The sequence below is a fragment of the Cygnus atratus genome, chromosome 2 (assembly GCF_013377495.2).
Source record: "Cygnus atratus isolate AKBS03 ecotype Queensland, Australia chromosome 2, CAtr_DNAZoo_HiC_assembly, whole genome shotgun sequence".
Taxonomy (NCBI): domain Eukaryota; kingdom Metazoa; phylum Chordata; class Aves; order Anseriformes; family Anatidae; genus Cygnus; species Cygnus atratus.
Window position 1 is genome coordinate 27,243,768 of NC_066363.1, and position 25,046 is coordinate 27,268,813.

At 41.6% G+C, this 25,046-nt stretch overlaps 3 protein-coding genes across 3 annotated transcripts in view; 1 reads left to right on the forward strand and 2 right to left on the reverse strand.

The window, feature by feature from the left end:
- ASNS (asparagine synthetase (glutamine-hydrolyzing)) overlaps positions 1-25,046 on the reverse strand; it is an 853,397-nt gene that overhangs the window by 145,828 nt on the left and 682,523 nt on the right. The window lies entirely within an intron of this gene.
- On the reverse strand, positions 5,237-8,182 carry RPA3 (replication protein A3). The gene is made up of 4 exons (XM_035545171.2): positions 8,031-8,182; positions 7,871-7,945; positions 6,277-6,385; positions 5,237-5,801 (listed from the first exon to the last, which is right to left on the reverse strand). The coding sequence occupies exons 1-4, from the start codon at positions 8,130-8,132 to the stop codon at positions 5,719-5,721; spliced, it is 369 nt and encodes a 122-aa protein (XP_035401064.1). The 5' UTR covers positions 8,133-8,182; the 3' UTR covers positions 5,237-5,718.
- The window catches only part of UMAD1 (UBAP1-MVB12-associated (UMA) domain containing 1), a 79,652-nt gene continuing 62,881 nt past the window's right edge, over positions 8,276-25,046 (forward strand). Inside the window, exons 1-2 of the mRNA XM_035545170.2 lie at positions 8,276-8,346; positions 14,320-14,432. Coding sequence (XP_035401063.1) covers positions 14,351-14,432 — 82 coding nt within the window. The 5' untranslated portion in view covers positions 8,276-8,346; positions 14,320-14,350. The remainder of the gene's footprint in view (positions 8,347-14,319; positions 14,433-25,046) is intronic.

The window sequence follows — 25,046 nt, forward strand, 5'->3', positions numbered from 1 at the left end:
CTTCTAAATGTAGCCCAGGGTGCTGTTGGCCTTCTTGGCCACAAGGCACATAGCTTGCTCATGGTCATCCTGCTGTCCTCCAGGACACCCAGGTCTCTCTCTGCAAGGCTGCTTTCCAGCAGGTCAGCCCCCAGCCTGTACTGGTGCCTGGGGTTATTCCTCCATAGGTGCAGGACCCTGCACTTGCCCTTCTTGAACTTCATGAGGTTCTTCTCGGCCCAACCCTCCAGCCTGTTGAGGTCCCTTTGAATGGCCGCACAGCCCGCTGGGGGGAATGGAGCCATTCCACCGAGCTTTGTGTTGTCAGTACACTTGCTGACGATGCGCTCTGTTCCATTGTCCAGGTTGTTGAGTAAGTTGAACAACACTGGACTCGGTACTGAACCTGAGGGATGCCACTAGCTACAGGCCTCCAAAATCAGCTCGGGTTAAAAGGGACCTTAAAGATCATCGAACTCCAACCCCTCTGCCACAGGCAGGGATGCCACCCACTGGATCAGGTTGGCCAAGGCCCCATTCAGCCTGGCCTTGAACACCTCCAGGGATGGGGCATCCACAGCTTCTCTGGGCAACCTGTGCCAGTGCCACACCACCCTTCCACAGCGAAGAATTTCCTCCTAATGCCTAGTCTATCCTCTTTTAGTTTAAGACCATTCCCCCTTGTCCTATGCCTTCTTACGGGTAAGAGGTATAAATGGTATAAAACAGGCCCGATTTTTACCCAAAATGGAGCTCCTTTCGTCTGAGAAGCTTCCTGTGCTGCTCTGTGGAGAGCAGCCCATGCTGGAGCAGTCCATTCCTGAAGGGCTGCACGCTGTGGTACGACTCCCGGGGTGGCAGTTCTCAGGCCGGCAGGCATTTTCTTGTGCCCCGGGCTCAGGAGACTTTTTCTGTCAGCCTTTTTCCCATTAGGGCCTGGTCACGTTTATGGCTGCTGCCCTCACCCAGCTACGTGATCCCATGATAATTTCCCATCCCCCAAAAGGCTTCCTTCTGGGTTGCTTTTTAAGATTCATTTATTTTTTTCTTTAAACATGGGGCCCAGCCTGGCGGCCTGTGTGGTCGCCAGCCCCCGGTTCCTCCTGCTAGGCCCTTTGCATCCACGACGTGTCCCCGGCATTGGCGTTCAGCGGGGACCGGGGCCGTCTGCGCCCGTCCTGCTCCCAGTGCCAGGAGAAGCTGCGGACGAGCTGTTGTGGCGTGGAGGGGCTGCGGTCCCTGCGCCTGGGCGAGACGCTGCGGGACCTGTAGCTCGAGGGGCTCCTCCGCTGCTGCTGCTGCCGCCGCCCCGACCCACGTTGCATTGGGCCCTTCCGCGGGGCCAGCGGGCTGAGGCGTCGCGCCGGGTGGGCAGCACCAGCCTGATGAAGGCAATGATGGGCCGCCGGCAGAGCAGGCAGGTGGCTCTGTGGGCGGCCCAGGGCTCGATGCACTCCCTGCAGAAGGAGTGCCTGCAGGGGTTCAGTCGTGCTGCATCGGCCAGCAGGCCCAGGCAGATGGTGCACGTCTCTTGTCTGGGTTCCTCCGCTGGCAGCTCCTGGCGTGGCTGGCTCATTGTGCCTGCGGCTGCTCGGGCATGGAGATGCTTGTCCTCCACGGGACGCTGCTCCGATGACAAACGGGTATCAAGCGCCTGCAGTCCTCAGCACCTCCCTCGCAGGTCAATGGCAGAACCTCAAAGACTCGTGGTCCACCAGCAGCACCTCAACGCCTTGCGCTCCACCAGAAGCACCTCGATGCTTTGCCTGCAACCAGAGAGACCTCAGCATCTCACGTGCCCCCAGAAGGACCTTGACATCTCCAGTTCCACCAGCAGGACCGGGGTACCTCACCTGCCACCCAGAAGGACTTCGCGTCTATCGTGTCACAGGAAGGATTTTGACGTCTCGCGTTCCACAGGAAGGACCTCGACGTCGCACCTTCCACTCACAACACCACCTCGCACGTTCCAGCAGTGGGACCTCAACCTCTCAAGTGTCACCAGCCGGACTGAACGCAGGCTGGACACTCAGGGCATTTATAGCCAGCTGCCTTTTGTGAGGCCATTGGGTGACAGCGACTCTGTGGTGACATCACACGGGTCTTGGGGTGCCCCTGATGGCAGCACCGATGGAGGTAACGTGACTGTTGTGAGAAAATGCTGATGTGAAATGGCTGCTCCATGCTGACAGGAGCAACGTCTGCCAGGCTGAGTTCCAGGTCGGGCACTTTTTTTTTTTTTTTTCCCCAAACGCAGCTCCTTTCGTCTGAGAAGCTTCCTGTGGTGCTCTGTGGAGAGCAGCCCATGCTGGAGCAGTCCGTTCCTGAAGGGCTGCACGCTGTGGTACAGCTCCCGGGTTGGCAGTTCTCAGGCCGGCACTTGCTGGTACTGGTGTTTGGGGTTATTCAGTCAATCCACCTCCCTGTCTACTCATCTAGCCTGCACTTCCTGAGCTTGCCCACTGTTTTCTGCAATCTTCTTGACTCTGATAGTTAGCTATATGAAGGTGGCTTTGCATGCCAGAACTCCTTTTTGACCTCATGGTTCATTCCGATTATATTTCATTACTTTCATTATACGTCCTTGCCTCTCCTACTTGATTAAGCACAAACATTTTCTCATCTTATGCAGAGGATGCTTGCAAATGAGCATAAAATAACTTAATGTTTTCTGATTTGCTTCACGGAAAATGATTGTGGTCCCATGCTGCCGGAGCAAGGAGAGCAGAGCACGTCTGGTGCTAGTGACCAAGGTCAACCGCGAGTCCAGTGATCACCAGACAAGTCTGCAGTGACCAGGCACATCTGAGGTCAGGCTGGGAAGTCCTGTCAGCAGGAAGGGGACACCAACAGGCACGGGCAGGTGCAGGCATCCCAGCGCGGTGGCTCAGGCCAGGACCTTGCCAAAGGACCATGAGGCAAAGAGGGGGACAAGGCTTTAATTTGTGGTTTATTGGGCTGGACAGCTAAGACAGACGGACGGTTTTGAATTGTTTCTCAAAACACAGCTCTCCCGCTCCAACACAGTATTACGTAAAGACTGCACCACCTCGCAGCCCTTGCAGCAAGGCAGGTAGCCTTATGCTGCCTCTCATTTTTGAAGTAGTTACCAACTTCTGCCAACACCTAATTTCTCTGCTGTACCTGAAGGGAGCCTGGCCTGGGACCTGCTCAACCCTCCCTCCACCTTTCCTACAGCTATCTTGTCCAGTCTGTGCTTCCCAGTGCCTCCAGCAGGCATCCCTTTTCTTATACACCCAAATCCATTTTTTCCAATGACGCTTACTCAGACCAGGATCCTGGCAATTATGCCAGATGTTCCAGGAGGAGACGGCAATGTGATAGTGTGTCCCTTGCTGATATTGGGATGGGCACTCCAAATACCCTCTTAGCAACAGCAGGGAAAAATGTGCCGTGCCCCTGAAGTTGGTCACAAATATGGTGGGAAAAGTAGGCTTATTGTCCTGCTTCAAATCACAGTCATTGAATATGGGGCTGAGTGACTGGAATGCCTCCCAGTCAGCCCTGGCATCATTTAGTTTATATCCCCTTCTTTCATCTCCCTGTCTTTGCCATACTCCTGTCCCCCCAAAGAAGCTGTTAGCCCCAATTTACACTTCCACTACTGGCCCTATCATTGGCCCCGGCTTTGCTGGTGTGATATCCTCCTTTGCCATTTATGGCATGGTTGCCCTGGTGAATCCCCTTCAGCCAGCGACCCACTAAGCCACCACCACTTCCCCTTTTATTATTTATAAGGACAGGCAGGTTCTCCATTTATTTTTGCAGTCCTAAGCGAGGGGTAGCAGCGCAGTGCCCATGGTTACTCCTTTCTCTTTGATATCCGAAACGTCTGGCAATTTAACACATTGCTGTCCTGCTAAGTGCACATATGACCTAAGCATTAGTTTTCCTTTCATAACAAGAATATTCCATAGTTCCTTATTAGTATAAGCCATATAGTCAGGGTAGGCTGTTTATTCACAACATTTGTTGCAGCGTAGAGAAGCAGATTAATGAAAAACACCTAATGGAAACTTTCAGTTTTATACCACTTGCCTGACTGCATATCATTGCTCCAGGACAGGACGAAAGAGAAGTCTTGACAAAGGAAAACTGTAGCATTTACCACTCAGATGCAATCAAATATTTACACTCATGACCACGTATCCAAGGATGGTCTCTGTGTCAGGGTAAAGTGCTATAGCCATCTAGTGGTGGAATCTATTCTATCAGGCCCAGATAGGCCTTGGTAAGAACTACTTGCACGTAATATTTTACAGAACATATATACACAAGCACAAAATACATCTTTTCTAACATAGAATAATTCAGAAGAGTTAAATGCTAGTAAAATAAGCACGTAGTTAGCAACAACGACGTTTTGCTGGACACTGCTAAGCACTAAAATATAGCAGGGACAGCACTACAGGACAAAGCGTGGTATTGTGCCACTGGGACCTTCTTGTTCTGGTTTGCTGTACGAGACTGACCCACACTTCAGAGGTTGTTCTCCCTCCCAGTGACAGTAACTTTGTCACTATCTCCTAAGTAGAAAGTGGAAAAAACAGATCACCTGTTAACTTGATCATCTACCCCGTGGATGGGTGAACTAATGATCCATTAATGATTTGCACAAATTAAGAGCAGCGCTGTCATTTGTAGTAACTGTGATAAATAAGGAGTCTTTAAAACACAAATTCCTTGACTGAAAATCAAGATATCCATAAACAAACACAATGCCAGCAATCTTAATAAGGCACTAAATCTAGCTATTAGAACTGCAGCCTGTTTCTCTGAAATGTTAATGAACATGGATCCAAATAAAAGATTTATTTAAAATGCTTTGAAATGTTTCACTTTTTTCCTCACAGTAAGTATTTCAGAAGTTAGATTTCACTTTGATTGTGTTACTTTAAGAGGTGTAAGAATTCTATGTGCTGTTAAATAGCCTGGATAGTAACGAAACTGGGAATTGTGTGGAAGTTTGTATGATTAAAGTCATCATGACATGCCAGCTGAATCCTGGTACTTCTACCTTGACATCCACCAAGAATGAAAGTTGTGATGGGAACTCAATAGCACTTGAAATTCTCAAGCCTAATTAGACACTTACAGCTTTAGTGTTTAACATCAGTGCAAAAAGCAAGTACCTTGTACTCCATTTTGTTAAAATTAAATTATGTGTGCAGGTAGAATAGGAATCACCCTGTATCACTGCAAATAGCACTCAAAGATATAACACTGACACAAGTAGTTAAACATAGTCAAACCTTTTTTATTGTAGAAGTGACCATTATCAAGATGCAAAATAAAACTCCCCCCCTCCATGTTTAATAAATTTATACCAAAGCAAATGAAATTAAAAAAATATTTTTACATTAAAACCCCACCGAATGTCTTCAAGTTTTGTGTTAAATATCCTGGAACCTCAATAAACAACAACAAAAAAAGATGCCTACAAAACTTCAATTTCTAGCAAGTCAAATCCTGCAAGAGACCATTCCTCACGAATGCAAAAGGGTTAAATATATACAGACAGTGAGACAGCTACAGAAATGTTCTGCTTCTTCCTTTTCAATTTCAGAGAAAGTAAATTTCACTAGCCACAGGTGGGGCATACAACAGCAGCATCTTAGTATATTTGGTGGAAACTGATGCAACTGTTACCAAGCTGTCAGGGAGGAAAGCTAAGGTACTGTTGCACCCTCTGAAGCCCTAAATATACGCTAAGAAGAATCAATTGCTCCTCCCGGTACCGAATGGGAAGTATTCAGGGAATTCGTGAATAATTTTCAGTGCTTCATTGTAGAGTTCCAGATCTGAAAGAGGGCAAAGAAAAGCTTGTTAAATTCCCCACTAGCAAACGGCAGCATTAAAGCACTGCTTATTTTAAAGCGGTACAGCCGAGTGTTTTCAGTCCCTCTCACCCCCCCGAGTTTTCCCAAGCCTGCCACATTCTCATTGCTTTCTACCTGGAGGATTATTTTTAGACCTGCTAACTGGACAATCACAAAAGGAGTACAAGGCAAGGGAAGACAAAGAACCCGGGACTGGGAGAATGATCAGACCATGGCAAGGACCTAGATCAGCTCAGGCCTTGAGTCAGTCCCTGCTTTTTGCCTGTAAAACAGCATATTCACTACGTAATTCCCACACCACTGTCCATTTACTATTTTTCACAGAGCTTGAAGAATAACCTTGTCCATAAGAGGGGATAATCAAGCTCTCTTCTTACTTAATGAAGAAACATTCAGAACACAACATTAATTTCTCTTAACATATATCCTCACTTACCAAATGGACTTTTATCTTCTCTGAACTGGACGTATGACATGCACATGATGGTTGCCTGATTTGTTACCCTTCCCACCACTTCAATAACTCCTGAGATCTCTTCATCTAGCTAGAAAACATACCAGAAATTAAATTAGTATCAACAAATTAGCTGCTGTTTCTGGTGCACAGCACTTGAGCTAGGAACAACAAATTCTGTTCCATGTCAAGCAATACACTACTACTGGGGAAACTACTGAAGTGTGGTACTACTTCAGTTACGTCCTTCCAATACAGAACTCCTGCACGTTATTTCTGCACATACCAAGTTTCTTCCTTACGTACTTATTACAGCAGTGGAACAGGCTGTGAAATGCCTAACATCGTAGCTACGTATTTATAAAATTCACCCATTTACTCTCTCCCAGAAAGCTGTGGAATCACTGGTTGGATGCTGACATGCAACGCTTTAACAGTCTGACACAGGAAACCTTTTCATGGACTCAGGAAAGATTTCGATACAGGGCAGAACTTGTAGGAAAGACATTTTCTTGCAATTTGGAAATGAAGATAGCAAGTTTCACAATTGTAAGACAAAACTCCTCACCAGAAGAAACTGCATTTTTTTTTTTTTATCAACAGGACTCAAGTCTTGAAACTCAAGGTATCACGTGCAAATATTTCATATCAAAATGGACAGACTTGCCAGCATTTAACGACTCGTTCAGCGGGAAAGATGGGATGACTACTGACATGCTCAATTTAGCCATCAAAAGGTGTCATAACCATAATAATCCTTCAGTCACAATATTTCTCAGACACAAAAAGAAAAAAAAAACACACATAGAAGAAAATGCCTGGTTCTTATCCCTTTACAAATACTTGATATCGAAGCAATATTTCTGCACATTAGTTATAAATGCAATGGGTATAGGAATTGCTTATTTTTTTTAACCAATTAAGTAATTCCTATACCTTGAAGCATTCCCATTTTCAAAGACAGGAATGCTATCCATTCTTAAGAAAGAACGCTTTGAGCAAACTCTGAAGTTTATTCAAATGCTATGAGAAATATTTTAGGAGGGGGGTGAAAGGTCAACTCAACAAACTCTTGAAAATACCATATTCTTGAGTGGTTTTTTTTGGATTATCTTTACAAAATAGTCTGTTGGAGATAGGAAGACGGTTGATAAAGAGGCAAAGGAAATAGTGCAAGGAAAATGAAACTAAGATATGTACTAAGATGGAATAGAGTAAGACAAAGTAGCCACACAGGGATGTGCTTGAAACGGAAGGAAATGTCTCTCTTAACTCCAGCCGAAAATTCATAGGCTTGTATGATGGCCTGAGCTGGACGGGACCCACAAGGACCACCGAGTCCAACTGCTGGCTCCACAGAGAACCACCCCACAACCAAATATAATTGGCAAAGATAACTGATTATTATTAAGACTGCGGAAGCTAGCTTGAAGACGAGTGGAGCAGGGACGGTGCAACGTGGGTGGAAAAGGGAGAAGCGGGAAAATTTTGTCCCGATTTAAAAACAGAAACACGCAGAGGTGCGGAAGGGCCGAGGAAGGCCCGCCGCCGCCTCCCGGGTGTCCGCGTAACTCACGGGCTCGCTCAGCTCCACGGTCGCCTGCTTCCCCTCACCGTCCACCAGCACGAAAAGCTTCCCGCTGGGGTGCACCTGCAAAACAAACCGCGCGTCCCAGTGAGCGCTGAGCCCGCAGCACCCCGACCGGCCGGGCCCGACCCCGGGCCGGATTACGGACCTTGTGGAGCCGCCCCACGAAGCAGACGGGCCGCCCGATGTGCTGCGCCAGCTGGGCGGCGGCGATGCGGTGCCGCGGCGCCTCATGCGCGTCCTCCATCATGGCGGCGGCTCCTCCATCATGGCGGCCGCTCCTTCCCGCCCGTCACCCTTAGCAACGAGGGAAGCGGGAACGGAAGGGAGGGGGGGGGAGAGGAAGAGGCGAGGTTCGCCCGCCGCCTGCCAATCGGCTGGCCGCGCTGCTCTGACGTCGGCGGAAAGAGCGGGCGTTGCTAGGGGGACTCGGCGAGGCGGAAGTGGAGGCGGCGGTTGGGCCGGTGGGTGACCGCGGGCCGAGGCGGGGGAGGCCGGGCAGGGGGCCGAGACCCCCGGGGAGACGGGAACCGGCCGGGCCCGGCCGGTTCCCGTCTCCCCGGGGGTCTCGGCCCCCTGCCCGGCCCCCGCAGCCCTTCGCGACGCGGGTGTCGTGGTCTCAGCGCTGTCCCCCCCACCCCCCTCCTCCGGGCTCTTGTTTCGGGAGGCACCGGGAGCGGCTCCCCGCTTGCTTCTGGGGTTTAAAAGCGGCCCCAGGTCCCGTGAATGTCGCAGTCGGCACGAGATGCTTCAGTCTGCTGCAGCGTCCCTGCGAGGGCTCTTCGCGTCTGCCGCGTTTGAAGGGCTAGCCTCTAGGAAGAAGGGCTAGCCGTCGGGGGGAAGGGGCTAGCCGTCGGGGGAAACCAAGCCGTGAAAGTTGTCACAAAGACGTGGCCGTCACGCGTAGTTGCCGTCGAAGGTTTGCAGCCCAAAGAGAACTGCTCGCAGGGAAAGAAGCAGGCTTTCAGCCTATTGGCTCTCGGATTTTGCCAATGCGTGGCTTGCTCTTTTAGTATTTTCTAGCTTCTTGAGCATTTTGAATTTTGGCATCGGCTTGAGTGCCGCTATTTCGTTCCTGCCTGTACCTTTGTCACCTGTGCTTTTATTGTCTGGCTTAATTGTGGTTGCTTTCTACGACTCAGCATCTCGGAGTGTTGTTAGGTGGTGGTAATTTGGGTTGCGTTGGTGTTGGGCAATTTGGGTTCTTGGTATTTCTGATTCCCTTCAATTTTAAAAACTATAAAAATAAATATTCATATTGAATTTAAGAAAAAATGTCTTCCTTAGTGTTTTGTTAAATGTGTATATGTATATATTTTTGTATTTGTGCTTCTCTTGGCACCTATTTTCCTTTCTTATGCTTTGAAGAAGCATAAACTACAGGAATATGACTGATGTTAATGCCAGATAAAGAAATGATCTGTTTAATTATTTATTTTTTTAATTCCTCAAATAGTAACTTATACTAGGTTAAAAGCTTTTAAACTCGTCTCTTGGTGTCACAGAAAAATCTTTTTGACGTGCGTGTTCTTGACTCTAAATTGGTCTGTTTCATGTCATAAGCGGGCTGTACAGAGCTATAAACTGTACAGTCTTGCTGCTCTTGCTGTTAATTTATTGATGAATAACAGTGGGTGTTTACATGGAAGAGAGAATTGCCCTTCTCTTTTTCCATAGTATATATAGCTTAAACAGCGGTGCGTGAAATTAGTCTGTTTCTTTAAGATCAGATTTGCATCTGAGCTCATTTCATCGTTTATTTACCAGCAGTGCCTCTGCAATTCTGCTTTGCTAAATTCCCAAGCAGCCTCTCTTTATCTTGGTCTGCATCTTTGCTGTTTTTAATATCGAATTATCTTTCTTCTTCTGCCACTTGTGAACATGCAGGAAAAAGCTGAAAGAAATGCTAGGGTCCTTAACGTATACAAAAAACGGTATTGGGATGTAACATATTGGCTTGGCTCAAAGGTCACCCATATCTCTTGTCGAAGGAGACCGGCAAAGTGCACCAGGAATAAATTAACCCCTGCGTGCAGCTCTGCAACTCATCTTCGCCATATCCCATGTATGTTCTCAGAGCCTCACGTACAGACAAAATATTTCTTGTAGCCTCACAGAATTGCTATAGTTCGCAGTTTATTACTTGTTAATGACTGAAGCAGTGCCAAAAGCATTATTCTTAACTGTTAACAATCGAGATTGGAGAAAGGAAGAAATTATGCTCGCTTTTTGGTGAGGGGGAAACATGAGGAGACGGGAACTGCATATTCCTGCCAAGGGAGATTTTTATCTTTAGGCAGTGAATTCAATTTCAGGTCTCTTACAGAAATACAATTAAACCCATCTGGAAGTGGAAAGTGCTGAGCTATATAGGAGACATTACTGCAGAAACGTGGTGCTGTCTCTGACTGGTGGATGTGTTTTCTGTGATTTTGTGCTGACTGCTTCATTTAAAAAAAAAAAAAAAAAAAAGACAACACGAATAAACCCACCACCATCGACAAAAAATCCTTAAATAATTTTTTCTCTGGTTTATGTGAACATGCATCCACGTTTGCAAACTTCAAATTTAGTTTTTACTCTGAAATTAAATTTATGCAGAAATCAGTTGTTTTCAGCTTTAGTTAAACGAAACCTCAACTTATCTACAAGTAGTAAAACTCAGCCTGATTCTGTAAGCGCTTCAGCTGTGCTCGTATCTTCCAGAGCACGAGTGTTTCCATTCAACTCAGTGTTTCTTTGTTTTGTTTTTAACGTGTAATTCAAGAAACTTAGCGTTTGCATTTCACATTGCTGGAGAGATTTATGTTTGCTTTTGAAGTACCGCAGTTGATAAAATTCTTAAAAGAGAGCAAATATCACAAACGCATTGCCCATCTAGGACTTTTCCTTTACCTATACCATACTTGATACAGCTCTACTTTTTGTTTCTGTCCCCCACCCCCCCCCCCCCCTTTTTTTTTTTTGTCTCTTATTTAGTTTAAAGTTAGTTCTGTTCAGGAAAGATACTGAAATACGGCAAGTAATAGTTGGTGAGTTCCTGCCTCCACATCAGTTACGCAGACCTGTGTGATCTACAAGTTTTGATTTGAAGTGGTGAACACCCAGAGAAGGAAATGGCCTCACAAAGCATGCTAGTCTGTTTTAATATGCAGATTCCTTACCACCCTCCCAATGTTCACAATCCCCAAATACAGCGTATTTCTCACTGCTGGCCCAGTGGTTTTATCAGAGTAAGAATTTGAGGCCTGCGTTTGTAGGGGTACTTCATTTCTTTTTCTGTTTCAAACAAAAAGATGTGGTTTTTTCTTCTTGAGAAATACTGCTGGCGGTGCAATTTAGTTGAAGAAGCTACTTCAGAAACCGAAAGCTACAAAGTAAAGTCTGAGCCTTACGTAGATAGGATGAATTTCACCTTTTTCTCAGTATCCCATTTTTTTTTCTAAAAGGTTTGTCTTTTGTCAACAAAAGGAAAAAAATGAGTATGTGAAAGTGCTTGTAATGATAATTTGGCTAGGTCAAGTTATACCAGTTGTTAATCTACTCTGAGTTGTAATGCCTGCAGTGTGTTTTTGTTTTGCTTTTTTAAAGCAGTGAAGATTATGTTAAATATGCAGGATTTAAAAGATGACATTCATGGTTTCCTATACAACTTTATTGCGCAGATGTTACGTATATATGAAGTACGATGCTTTTCTGTGTGCAAGAAAGAGAGGAGGGAGAACGGTGCCTGATAGAGCTGCAAACCGTACAGTAACGCAGATCTCTAAGAGAAAAAAATGTGACTGGAGCAACTGCAGCTCTGGCACCTTAAGTGGCTGGCTGGAGTCTGAGTCTTTACCAAAGCTACCTATAAGATTTTACACATCAAGTTGATTTTCCTTCTTGTTGTGTGCTTAGGAAGAAGGTAAAATTGCATTTTAAACTGTTCCACAACTGCCTCTCCTTCATACATCATTGGAGCAGAAACCTGACTCTGGAGCATTGCAGCACAGGTTTTTACCACTTGAACTATGGGACTGACAACCCTAATTGGTAGCAGCAGAAGACTTATTCCCTAAGGGCTAAAAAAGGAATATGCTGCTGGCGCCATGTGTTGAGCCCGGGCGAGGGGGGAAGGTAAGGAATAAATGAGGCAATTAGGAGTTGGCGCTACGCAATCTCCACGGGACTGGAAATATCAGTATTTCACGTGCTAAGGTAAGAAAACAAGCGCACAAGAATAAAGTGCGGATAATTAACATTTATTTTTGGTATTACCACATACCTGAGACTGGCTGGCTCTGCGCGTGCTCGCGTACCTCGGTGCAGTTTGTTTGACTGATAGAAATTCCACTGCGTCAGCATAGCGAGCAGTAGCTGGCCAGCCTCTGGGGTACTCTATTTCATTCGTGGGTATCAGCCCACGGCTTGAATCGCTGCCGGTTTTTGCAACGTGCTATTTATACGCCGTTCTGAAAGCCAATGCTCGCGCTCCAGAAAGGGCTTTTTGTGATGTGCTGCGTGCAAGTATTTGATACGCTTGTAACGGCAGGGTGCGAGGCGGTTTATACGCGGTGAATAGTCGGTGCTGATTGTCAAGTGAATCGCTGCAGGTCACTGGCCAGGGCACAAAATCTTGCTTATGGTGTCGTGAATGCTTGGGTGGGAAGTGAGGAGTTTTGGCAAATAATTAATCCAGGGGGTTGGTTTTCTATTTTTTTTTTTTAATATAAACACTACATTGTGGTCTTCTGTGGTTCACTCGTAATAATTCTTCTTTGTGAAATTTAGTGCAAAACAATATTATCATTAGTATGCCTCTTTTCTCTAGGTTTGACTTTGATTTTCCTGGTTGTATATGTTAGGGTGTATGCGTTGCTGTCGGTTTGTCAGTCCCTTCACTTTGAAATGCGCATCAGGGAAGCTAATCAGGATTGTACTCCTCAAACTCCACCTCGGACTCAAAATTACATTATTCAACTTTCCCTATTTGATATTGATATTTTAGTAGAGAAAGGCTTTCTGTACCTTTCTTAAAACCTTGGCGGCTGTTTGACGCCCGGCACTTTGAGCCAGACCGTGTGCGGGCCGCTGCGCAGGGCAGCGATGTCCAAGGTCCCATGGCAGCACTCAGGGCGCTCCTCTGCCAGGGAGCCGGAGGAGGGCTAATAATGTCCAAGTGGCAGCTGCTGGCGAGTGCTGCTTTCCTTTTTTCATCATCTCAGCTCTGTGGAAGTGAACTGCTCTTGCTGGAGGAGGCAGTGGAGAGTTACAGCTGCTGCACTGAATGGTGTGCACTTTATATAGAGCACAGAAAGTAGGTGGTGGCACATTAGTAGTCCTCTCAGTGAGCTGAACCTGTACATACATGCTTTGTGGCTTCTGTTGTTTGGTCTTCAGAGGAGTGGGGCTTGCTTAGGAAGTTTTTCTTACGACTTTGTTATTTAAAGGAATGAAACTTCCTCCAGTCTGCATCTTAAAGTTCACAATCATTAGAGAATTTGCTTAGAACAACGTTTCTTGATTTATCCAACTGTATGGCGGGATGCATAGGACTTAATTTGGTAAAAGCTGGCCCGTTTGGCCATCTTGTGGCTAATGCTTATAAGGTTTTTCAGATGGATTTGTCCTTTTTAGGCTATTAACATCGCTTCAATATTGTCTTCCACTCCTGAGAGAAAAGAGATGCTGAGCATAATCTTTTCCAGTTAACGCTTCCATCCCATTCATGTTATTTGTAGCTGAAGTCACAGTTCCTAACCAGTTTGGAAGATTATGAATTATTGAGTGAATTCTTGTTATGAAAAACTGCTTGATAATGTTGCAGCTTCTTTTAAGGGAATTAGTGTTAACTTGGTCAAATACACCAAAGTGTTAAGCTGTCTGTAGGTTTACAAACTTGAAAAATGAAAATGGATATTTGCAAGTATTGTGTATCTTGTTCTTGTTTTTTGACTTTATAACTGATACACAGACACTTAAGACTGAGTATCTACTGTGATTTGCTTCATTCGTTTGCTTTCATACTGCTGCATTATGAAGCTGCATTTCCTATAGGATTGCATTTTGGGCTTCCAAGTTTAAGAACTCAAGAACTAATTACGGTTAGTTTGTGTAACAACAGTTTGAAGTAGCAGAAGAACACGAAAAAGTGCTTGGTAAAAGCTGACGGTAGTTTCTTTCTTTTACTTTCTAAAGGAAAGATTGAGGTGTTTTTTTATAGTTCTACTCCATAACTTCATAGAAGACCCTTTAGTAATTTATTCTTTTTGCTTGTTGAAGTCAATTGCTGCATCACCAAGGTACTTTGTCTGATGTGCAAATGCCTGATACTTCAACTCTATTAACAGAGATTTAGTTGCAATATCATGTATTTTGCATTCAGAGTGGTGTGAGCCTCTTATGCTAGATTCTGCTATCTTGTATTTACTTAACGTGTATTGTCTTCGTTTTAGATAACAACTTAGAAGAAGAAAAAAAGAGGCTATGTTCGGCTTCTTCCGAAAAAGTCAAGATTCAAAGAAGATTGCAGTGCCAGAGAGAGAAGCAGATGGATTTGTTATTGTGGGTAAGTGATGCTTCTGTATGAAATGATTCTTGTCATCTTTGAAATGTAAAGAGGTCTTTGAGATGCTTAGATCAAATAAAAAGAGTTAAAAGAACCCATGACAAAAATCACTCAGAATTCTTACTGTTCCTGAAGGAGTTTGTATGCCTGCCCTCATTATACAGACTAAATAGCTGAAACTCTGTTTCTTCATGTTGTTTTCTGAATAGGTGCAAACTCTTAATCAATATCATTGAAAATGCAGTTTTGTATTTTCCTTTCATCTTATAAACAAGGAGACCTTATTTCCTTACAGGGCAGGAAACCTCAAAGTTGATGCTTCTAGCTTTATGGTTAGAGTTGAGAATATCTCACTGCAGCTGTTAGATGACTTTATTAGTTTCCCTCCTTTTGGCGTTAACCCCAACATCTTTTTATATTAGAAGGCAAGGTGTGTAACTGTTCTGATTCAGAACATGACTCTTGATTAATTTTAAAACCCTAAACCGCTTAATTTTCATCGAAGTCTTTTTGTTATTCAAAATTTAATCTTAAGTGTGTTCACCTGTGAACTGGCCAAATCTGCAGCTTTAGGTAAGCTCTTTCACGGTCCTGTAGGGTGGCTCAAGCATGCAGGGGATACAGAATTTATTATTGCCAAGCTGTAACTGATCCTTTCCTTTTTCCTCTTTTGAAAAATTGGGTTTTCCTCCTTGTAAAACTGTCGTCATTAATACTCAGTTTCTGCTGCTTTAATTTACTGAGTTCTTATCAGGAATCTTGCAGTGTTTACCTACGCAAATGTTGCTTGAGCATTCTGAAATTGAGAGAGCTCCTGGATTATCAAAATCTAATAATACGAGAGACTACTGGGACTCATTCTTAGGAGAGCTTGCTTACATTCTTTGTAATAGTTCTCCATTAAAACAAATATCCCCAACTATCTACCAGTTGTTAAAATAGATCTGGTTTCACATGTGACTCTGTGTTTTGATGGCTACATCAAATTGATCCAGCACTTGCATTGTGGAAAGGTGGAAGGGGATACACCATCACCCAAAATTTGGAGGCTATTCAGAGCTTCAAATTGTGTAATAGGCAGAGAGCTCTGCACCTGAAGATTGCTTATGTGCCACAACTGCTGGTCTCAATTCTGTTTTTAATTTAGCTTCATTCCTTTTTCCTTAAATGCTCTTAGTGACTATTTAAATTTTGAAGAATTATCAATTATGCTTTAATTTTCTGTTATTTCTATTTACTATTTTTTTGTTTGGACAGCAATTAATTTTGCAGACTGTGATGAAATAGACTGTCTTTTCATCCTAACTTCTCCTTGGCAAAAGAATTACTGTCAGTCTCACCAGTTGAGCATATTGTCTTGCTGTGTAGAGGCAGTTGCAGAATTAAGTACATGTAAGTACATCTGTAGTTTTGTTCCTCTACAAAGAGGCAGTCCAAAAACCTTAGCTATTCTGCTGGTTTGTTTTTTATTGCTCAGATGGGAGGTATTGAAACTTTTTAAAATTGAGATGTAAAGTGTTCTAGAACACCAGCACTAAAAGTTTCCAGCTAATCTCAGCAGTAGTTATAGGACAGCCATCTTTAGAACTGCACCTCCAGGTTGCTAACGTGAGTACTGCTTTAGGCAGTGAACAGTGTCAAAGGGGGGTAAGAATTAAGTTTCATATATTTTAGGTTGGTTCCTAAATCTAGTCTTTCATTCAAAGCATATAAGAACAAAAAGCCTTGTCCACTAATACTCTGTGGACAAGTGAGGAAATTCTTTGCTTCTCTTTCATGGATCAAAAAGAGAAAAATACATCTTCAGGGGATGCTTTCTCCTGATTTCCACCCTTGCAATAATGAGAAGCTCGTCTGTCACAAATTCCTTGCAAGGCTGTTTATACCATGCACCACTAATAAGGGCATTAAGGAATCTTACTGGGGGTCTCAAAGAGACTTATCAAGAAATAATCAAATGCTGTGTCCTTTACAAGTATGAAATAAGTCTATATAATAATGTAATGAGAGTACTTGGCATCCCAATTCAGTGTAGATGAAATTAACAGTACGTAATTATTTTCTGTCTCTGTATCATCTGATTTTTGAAAATGGGGGAAGGAGGTTTGATGCTTTATTGAGAAAGTACCACCAGAGCTATCCCCTGTGAAATCTTGAGGATATTTTTTGCTATTTTTTCATAACTCCTCCAAGTGCTGTTATGTATTTCAATATTTTAAAAATATACTTGTAGAATATTTATACATTTGGAATTTCGATATCTAAATTAAATCCTTCTAGTAGAAGGACAACTCATAAAAACATCAGAAGCAACAAAAATCAACTTTGCAGCATAGTAGCTCAAAGACATTCTGTATCTTACTTTTAGGGAGAAATCATTGTCTACAGAGGAGCTAAGAAAAAAATTATCAATTCACTCTACAAAATAAATATAAAATGTGATTTTAACAACAGAAACCGAAGCATTTTTATGCCTAACTACCAGTTCACTCATTTTCCAGATAACTGGTCATCTCATCTCTTTGTGAATCTGAAAAAGCGATGCTTGTTTTGTAACAAGCACAGCTATTATTCTGAAAAATATGAAATATGCACAGCACGTGCAATTGATTTTGAAGCGTGAATCAAACAGAGATATGAAAAATGTTTCAAGGGTTTGTCTGATCATCACAAATTGCTTTTCAAGTTAATGTTCTGAACGCCATTGTTTGTTTTGAGTTAGCTTAGGGTTCTTGAAGAGTAGCTATTTTTTAAGGATTATTTTTGGCTTTTATTACACAAATTGCAGTCTATCATCCATTCTTATTATTGCTAGCCACGTAGAAGAAGATAAATTAGTACTAGTGCATTGGTTTGACACACGGCTGAAAATCTCCCATCAGATATCAAAGATACATGTGATTGGTACTCCTAACATCTGTCAAAGATCAGGAATTGAAAAATTGAGGCAGCAGTGCTGTTTCTATTTGTTTTTTTGGCAAGACGGTCAGAAACTCTGTAAACATCCACATAATGCTGATGGTTCTGCTCTGATGGGTGGTGAGTGGTTTTTTTGTTAGTTTGAAGACAACTGAAATCTTACTTGTTGCAGGATATTGTTCTGTATGTTCTCTTCAAAAACTACTGCTAATTGTTCATCTTGTTTTCAGGTTTATTTTAAGATGCTGATGTGCAGGGTCTTGATTGCTCTTGCAGCAAAATTAGAAAGAAGCCAGTGTGCAGGAGCAGCGAGGGCAGGTGCTCCACAAGGCGGGTGAGCCTGCAGCCGAGCAAAGGTGACAAGAGGACAGGCAGGCATGGGCAGAGACGTCACCAAGGAGGGGCACAGTCCCGTGCTGCCTGAGCAAGGAGAGCAGAGCAGCTCTTAGCTGTGGGAAAAATCCTGGTCCATGTGCTTTCGTTCTGCTACATCCGTGCCATCCTTGGGCACGGACAGCCAAACCCCTGGATCTGGCGAAGAGGCTGCAGAGCCTGATGGGTGTGCTTGGGGCTGGACAGAGTTGACTGTCTAGTATTTGGAGGAGCTCTTCGATCGTGCCCAACTTCAAGTCTGCTTTATCTATTTTTACTTTTGTTTTAAAGACCGTTCTGTTTCATGGATTTAAGAGTTGTTTTATTATTTTGTTTTGTTTCAGGGGACTTTTTATGTGGCAAATTGGAATGGAGTAAATGGCTTGGAGAAATAGTTCAGTTGCTGATGCTAAGCCTGATTTGTAAAAGTATCTAACTTTTAGGGACTATTATTACTGACTTACACCTGACTGTCACCTAGAGGTCTTTCTCTGAGATTGAAAAATTCTACAACTGAATTGTTTAAAGATTCAAGAGTAAGTACCGAAGGAAAAAATGGCAAGGCATGGGATTCTCAATGGAGTGGAATTACTGTCACAGTCACAGAGAAGCTATGATCATGGTGAGAAGGGTCAGTAGGAATTTTGAGAAGACACGTCTATTCTGTAAGCCTCACTTTTCCCTAGTGTTCTCGTAGATTCTTGGAGGCCATGCAGAAATAGCAAACAACTTTTGGATTAATACCTCTTTATTATGTTTATCATTACTGGAGTAAGTGTGATTTTTGCCTGTTACTTTTCTTCTAAAGAGAATACAAATAATCGTAGGCCAAAGAAAAAAAAAGTGTTTTGAAATCTTTTATCACTAAGGAGAAGGACTTCTGATATTTAAGTGAATCCAGGTGCATTGAATTAACCACTGTGTACCTTCAGTTTCAGTGCTCATGTCTAAAGAGAAGGAGTTCAACAAAACAAGTGTGGTCAGACTTGCAACTAGTTTGATAAATTATGATTTGGACATATTCTTATGTACAAATTTTGGTGGTCAGTTATGACATCCTATCTGAAGCCAGTCTCTGCAAAGCAATTGAGCTTTGGTTTTATCTGCAGTGAAGTACTTGAACCTTCCTCTGATGTATTCAGAATGTACATTACTGAGTTAATTCAGTATTATAACTCCTTTATATGGACTTATCCTCATCTGTAGGCAGAAGCATCATCATTCAACTATGAGACTGTGAAATATATGATTTATAGCCACCTGAATGTTTCCCTGAGTTAACCATAGTTATATTGCAAAATAACATCCTTAACAAATCAGGAAATCTTCTGTACCAGAGATATAAAACAGTAAAATGATCGACGCCAGTCAGTCTTTAGTTTTGGAAAACAGAAAATCTCTGTTTTTTTGTAGAGTAATATTGCATATATTGTTCCTCTCATCATTCTGTGTTTCCATTAATTTAATCTACATGCAGATATTTTTTGAGGCACTCTTTATTGTGGAATGAAGAACCGGTTAAATTGCATATTTGAATTAAGGGACACCCACGTTGTCACTCAACATGTAAATATGTCTTAAAATAAAATCTGTATTGTTTACATGTTGATCTTACTAAAATAGATCTCTACGTATGTTTTGAAGATCTTACTTCTGAGAGAAATCTGCAGTTTTAAAATTTTCAAGAGTGAATATATTATGACAGAGAAATATACTGATACTTCCAAATAAAAGGACTACCTCCATACTATTTTATTAGTACAGTTCAAATAGTTTTTTTGGCTTCTCCCATGTGTATGTATACCTCGGAGATGAAATACATCAAGAAAGATTTGTAAGAACTTGGTGTTGCTGCTGCTGTTTGTTTTCTATGAGTTCATAGTAATGTGTAGTAGATTCCTGTGAATCTCTACGCTGTTTTTTTCATTAATATTTGAAGAGCTTTTAGTGGTGCTAGTAAGGAAGGCTGGGATGCTGCAGTGTTTTTAAAATATACTATTACATTTAAGAAATGCACAAGGCTTTGTACCAGTTGGAAAAAAGCAGTGGCTCACTGTCCTTTTACTTTCTGCATCAATGGGCTTATGTTATGTTTTTTTATATGAGTGTTTGTGTATCTCTTTCCAATGTTGCAGTTTTCAAAAAAAAAAAAAAAAAAAAAGCTGCCATTTCATTTTCTTGTTTACGTTTAAAATATTTAATACTAACTTTACAATAATCTGAGATTTTAGGGAAATCTATTTTTTTTTTAATCTAAATAATACTTTATATGTGTTAACTTGCACCAAGGTAAGTGATTGCTTTGGTGCACTCCAAGAAGTTGCTGTATTAAGTGACCTATTTCTTGAAGTGCTGATTTCTGGATTTTATACTTAAAAACAGTCAGTAGCTCATCTGGGCATTGAATTTTCCAGTTAGAGTTGACTGAAAAGAGAGGGGGAAGAATTGAGAAAGAGAAGAAACAGTCCTCTCCTGTTACTGATCTTTAGCTGCATAAGGAGGTAATGGCTACCCTTCATTCAGTAATGAAGTCAAACTAATCCTCCTGGGTACTAATTTTTTCACAAAAACAAACTGCATTTTTCCAGAGTACCGCTAGATGGTGATTTCTCTTGTATTCAGTAGTTGTAGTGCTTTTCTCTGTCTCGTTCATACACCCGCGTGCGTGCACACAAAGTCGAGCAGTAGTAATTATCAGTACACCATTTTATTAGACTGTAGGTTTTCATCAGATTTATAAAAAGCTTTTAAAAACCTAATATCAAATTTATAATGGCATTCCGAACTAATAAAAATAATGAAGCTTGAAATGTTGACAGCATGTATCTAGATGTTGGCTTGTAATTCCTTCCAAGCAGATCTGTTGAGGCCCATGTGGGACCTAAATAACACAAAGAAGTAAATTTGCATATTTTACAGCAGGGGGAAAAACAGAATGCAAAAACATGAATAATTAGGAGCGCAAGCTTCATGCTATATTAATACTGTTGAAAAGCATGTGTTGATTGTATTCTGAAAGCCAGTAGTGATTTGGTTGAGTGAACTCAGCATCTCTTATGCAGATTAAAGGAACTGGGTTACAGAACAACTGAAATTCATTGTTTTCCTGCATAAGTAGGTATATTTCTTAAAGGAAATATTTTTCCTAGATGCTGTACAGTGCAGAAAATCTTTTTTTAATGCCTCATCAAAGTGGATTTTTCTGTCGACAAAGGACTGTTCAATTGTTCATTTACTTGTGTACTTCTAGATTTTAAAATAGTTTTCTCAGTCACAGATCAGATGTTAGAATGTTTAGCACTTTAGTGTACATGACCTACTTTTCATTTCATTACATTTCTCTTTGCTTTCTAAGGCTTGAGCCCCTGTAAACACAATTATGATATGTATTTGATTTTTTTAATTTAAATTTGCAAAAGTGCCTTTCTTTAAATGTTAGCATACAGATGATTCTGGAGTATGAATAATGCAAATCATTGTGTTTATGTCTATTGATTACAATGGAAGATATATAACATACTTTTTCATGATAAAAAATGCTTTAAAATGGTAAAAAGGCATTAACATAATATATTTTTTTTCTTTGATGGTTAGGCTAAATGCTGTCATGGCCCCTTAATTCACAGCTATATTAAAGTTATCTTGTTTTGAATTTGACTAAAAAAGGAAGATAAATACTTTTTGTTTAACTTTTATTGCAGTTTTATTCCTGGGGAGGAAAAAATAAGTTTAAATATTTGGTGATGTATTAGAGGCAATTATTTTGAGGCTTTTAAGATAGATGAAAGTGCACAGAAACAAACATTTTTAATCAGTCTTTTAAGTATATATTCTTAATTTGCATAACCAAAGGAGGAAAATGGTAAAATGTACCAGTCTTTTTAGAAATTGATGTAATTGTAAGAGGTTAAAGAGGCATCTGGCAAAAGGTTGTTTTGAGGTCACACATGCATCTGACAGTTTGCTGCCAGCCCTCTAAGAAAATATTGGTTGGAGTTGCGTTCCTGTTTTTCATATTAACTGCCTTCTGACTTGATATATAATAGTCATTTTCTAAGTGTGCAGGTCTCCAGAGTGCTCCTGAGAGGTTTGTTCCTACTGATTTTAAAACTTGAAAATAGTGATGGGAGCAGAATATGCTTAAGAAAATCCCCTTCCCCCCGCCTCTTTTACTCCCCCCCCCCCCCCCCCCCCCCCCCCCACTTATCCTCAGGAAAGATGTGGGCATTCCTTGGACTTGACAGTCCTGCAACGATGTATTTCCATAGCTGTCCTCGTGTTCTTTAACCCTTGTTCATAGTGTTCTGTTCGCTTCTGACACCTGGATTCTGACAGTTTTACTCCCATACATAGTATAATACCAAGTATGTAGCGCCTTAGTCTGGTGACGGTGGTCTGTATAGCGTTCTTAAAGCAATGTGTGGTTGGAATATAAGAAAGGAAAACCATGGCTGCTTATTGTAGGAATAGCAAAATGCAGTGTAAAAGTAGGGATTTTCAAATGCTGGCTGTAAATTTTATTTCCCAACTTATGCTGGTCATTAAATCTATTCTAGCAGTAGAAACTTCTTTGTTTTATGATGCGAAGAAAATTGTTCAAGATATATAGGAAAATGAGGCTTGGACTAAAAAAGGTATAAGATGAACTTACAGCTACAGCTAACTGAAAAACAGTGGTGGAAAATGTGTTCCAGGAGTGTAAGTTGCTATCCTGGCAAATGATAAATTCAGGTTGGAGTCTGTCTTTTAGCAATTTACAGCATAGTTAGAACATCATTCTTTCCAAAGAGAGCCCTAGTCATTAGCCCATGCAATCACTGTCTGTCTGGTTGAAGTCATTCAGCCTTACACAGATGTTAACCACTGTTAATTTTCTCCGAAGGAAATGTCATGTTGAGGTGATCTTACACATGTCCCTCCCTATCTCTGGCAAATGTTTTGGCGCATTTCTTCAGTAGATGAATTAAAAATACTTTACCAAACTGCAGACTGCTTTACCCCTTTTTATCTGAGAGACATGAAAGCCTGAGAGACAGTATCTTATTTTTATATTTTTTTATTTAGGTAATATAAAGAAACTCAAGAAGATTACCCTCTGTGTTTCACAAATGTTTCAGGTCACTTACGTTGTAGGTATCCATGTGAAAGGTGACTTGTCACCTTGTGCATAAAGGTGTTTTTTCTCTAGCTGCTCTTTCTTGATTCACTAGTTAGTACCTTTCAGTAAGGGCCAAAGAAATTAAAGGGTACGGATGATTTATCCAGGCAATTGCTTTGCACTTCAGTGCTATTTCATCTACTTTTGCCACAACGCATCTTTGGTGCTTGCCAAAAATATAATGTACTTTCTGATCTCTGCTCATGCAGACGAATGATCTTCAGCTTCTTCATGGTGCTTTCCCCCTGCAAATGAGGGCTGCACGGAGTCAGTTCTGAAATTATTCTCTATTCCAGCAGTCAGAAGTAAGCTTTTGCTCGCAACATTGACCGTGGATTACTATATGGATAATATCCCCAGCTAGATTTTTGGTTGTTTGTTTTGGGAGCGTGGGTGATCATGATCACTTCACTTTATGATTTTTGTATGTTTTAATAAATCCTTGTAATGCTACCACTGTTATGAGGATATCCTGTGACATAATATAAAAAAAAAGTTAAAAAAGAAAAAAAAAGTGTGTGGAATGAGGGATGCCTTGGAACAGCACAAGGAATTTGAAAAGTTTGTGCAGTGTTTCTATTTCTGTAGCAATTAGCACACAGTTTGATGTTGTTATAGTTAACTGTGTTGATCATGGGTTGCAATCACAATCTTAATTCTGTGTATTGGTTCCTCAATTTAAGCTTGGTAACTTGCTACAAAAGCTATATTTGGGGTAAAAATGATAATGGGACAGAAAATCATGTAAAAGCTTAAGTCAGTTGAAGTCAGGAATATTGTTAGGATGTGAATGTCTCTCTGTTTTGACCCCTTCTCAGCAGTTGTGATAAATGTGGGACTTCAAATACACTCAGCAGATACATATAGCTTTTTATGTCATTGTTTTTTGTGTTGTTGTTGCTGGCATGGTGTTTTTTGTTTGTTTTTGTAAGGGTATCTAGGTGAATATGGAGTTGAGTATTTTGTCTGTGAGAATGAGTACAAACTGTGGAGAGAGCTCTCAGGGTCAGTATTAGTAAGCTGTCAGTTGTGAGGGTGTCTTTTGGTTTGTTCTGGTGTTTTCTTTTTGTTAGTTTTCTTCCAGTTACGCTCAGATTAATGATGCGGTCTTTAGCATCTGACCACCATTAAGCACATACAATATACTCATTCCTTTTTCAGTTAAAAACAGGCAAACTTCCTTGAAATGATTCAGAGTCCCAGGCCTTTTGTGGGGGAGGCTGGGGGGGAGGCAGGGAGAGGATTTTTCCTGACAGACCATATCATTCTAAAGCTCTTTCTGCTCAGGCCTGTCTAGACCAGGAATATACTGCAGTTGTGCAGGAGTTCAAGCTCATAGCTTTCCTGTTTCAGGGTGAGTAAGGGGGAGGAACAACATAAACCCCCTGGGATTACTTTTTATCCTTCTTTCAGTTTGTATGAATTTTTTGGCTTTTTTTCTTTTTCTTTTTCTTTTTTTTTTTTTTTTTGAGAAGGAGAGAATAGGAATTCATGGCTATTTCTTTGCCGTTTATTTTTTCTTAAAGGAAACCTGCTTAAATTTCTTCAGAATGATTTCATATTTGGTTCTTGCAGCTGGGGAAGGCTACAACAAAGGAAGATTTGATTTACAAAAGCATTAGCATAGCTGTTGTAGCAGAAAGCAGTCAGTATTATCTTTAAAACATGGATATTAAGTACACATACCAGTGCACCCTTCATTAGGATAGAGAATAAGGAGAGCGATTTTTTTTTCCTAGAATTTTCTTTTACTAACTCACAAATTAAGTCAACACAGTTATGAGATGCACAAGGAGGAGCTTTGCTAAGATTTAAAGGAAATTGGATATACTGACTCAAGTTGAATATAAACTTCATATTTCTTCATATATAGAAGAATATAAACTCCATATATTCATATGTATATACAGACTCTGAACTTACAAAAATTTACTCCTGCTTTACTGCTCTGTGAGCTAGAGCTGAGACCCAGAAACAAGCCACACAGAGTTTCCAACTTGTGCGTTTTGTTATAGAAAATTAGGAAAGAGTGAGCCGATAAATTGAATTAAACATCTCTGAAATTCAGCTTACAAAATGTTTTGAGCATATTTGCCTAAAATGATCCACTAACCAAGGAGTAAGCTTGAATTCTTGCTATGCTCTGGAGCTGAAGTGTTAGAATC

What these genes read in the sequence shown, in the direction of transcription:
- RPA3 (XM_035545171.2), bottom strand. Translation starts at nt 8,132, where the DNA reads ATGATGGAGGACGCGCATGAGGCGCCGCGGCACCGCATCGCCGCCGCC. An exon ending in CCGTGGAGCTGAGCGAGCCC is followed by an intron (nt 6,386 to 7,870) that starts GTGAGTTACGCG and finishes TATGTTTTCTAG; the next exon opens with CTAGATGAAGAGATCTCAGG. An exon ending in AGAAGATAAAAGTCCATTTG is followed by an intron (nt 5,802 to 6,276) that starts GTAAGTGAGGAT and finishes GCCCTCTTTCAG; the next exon opens with ATCTGGAACTCTACAATGAA.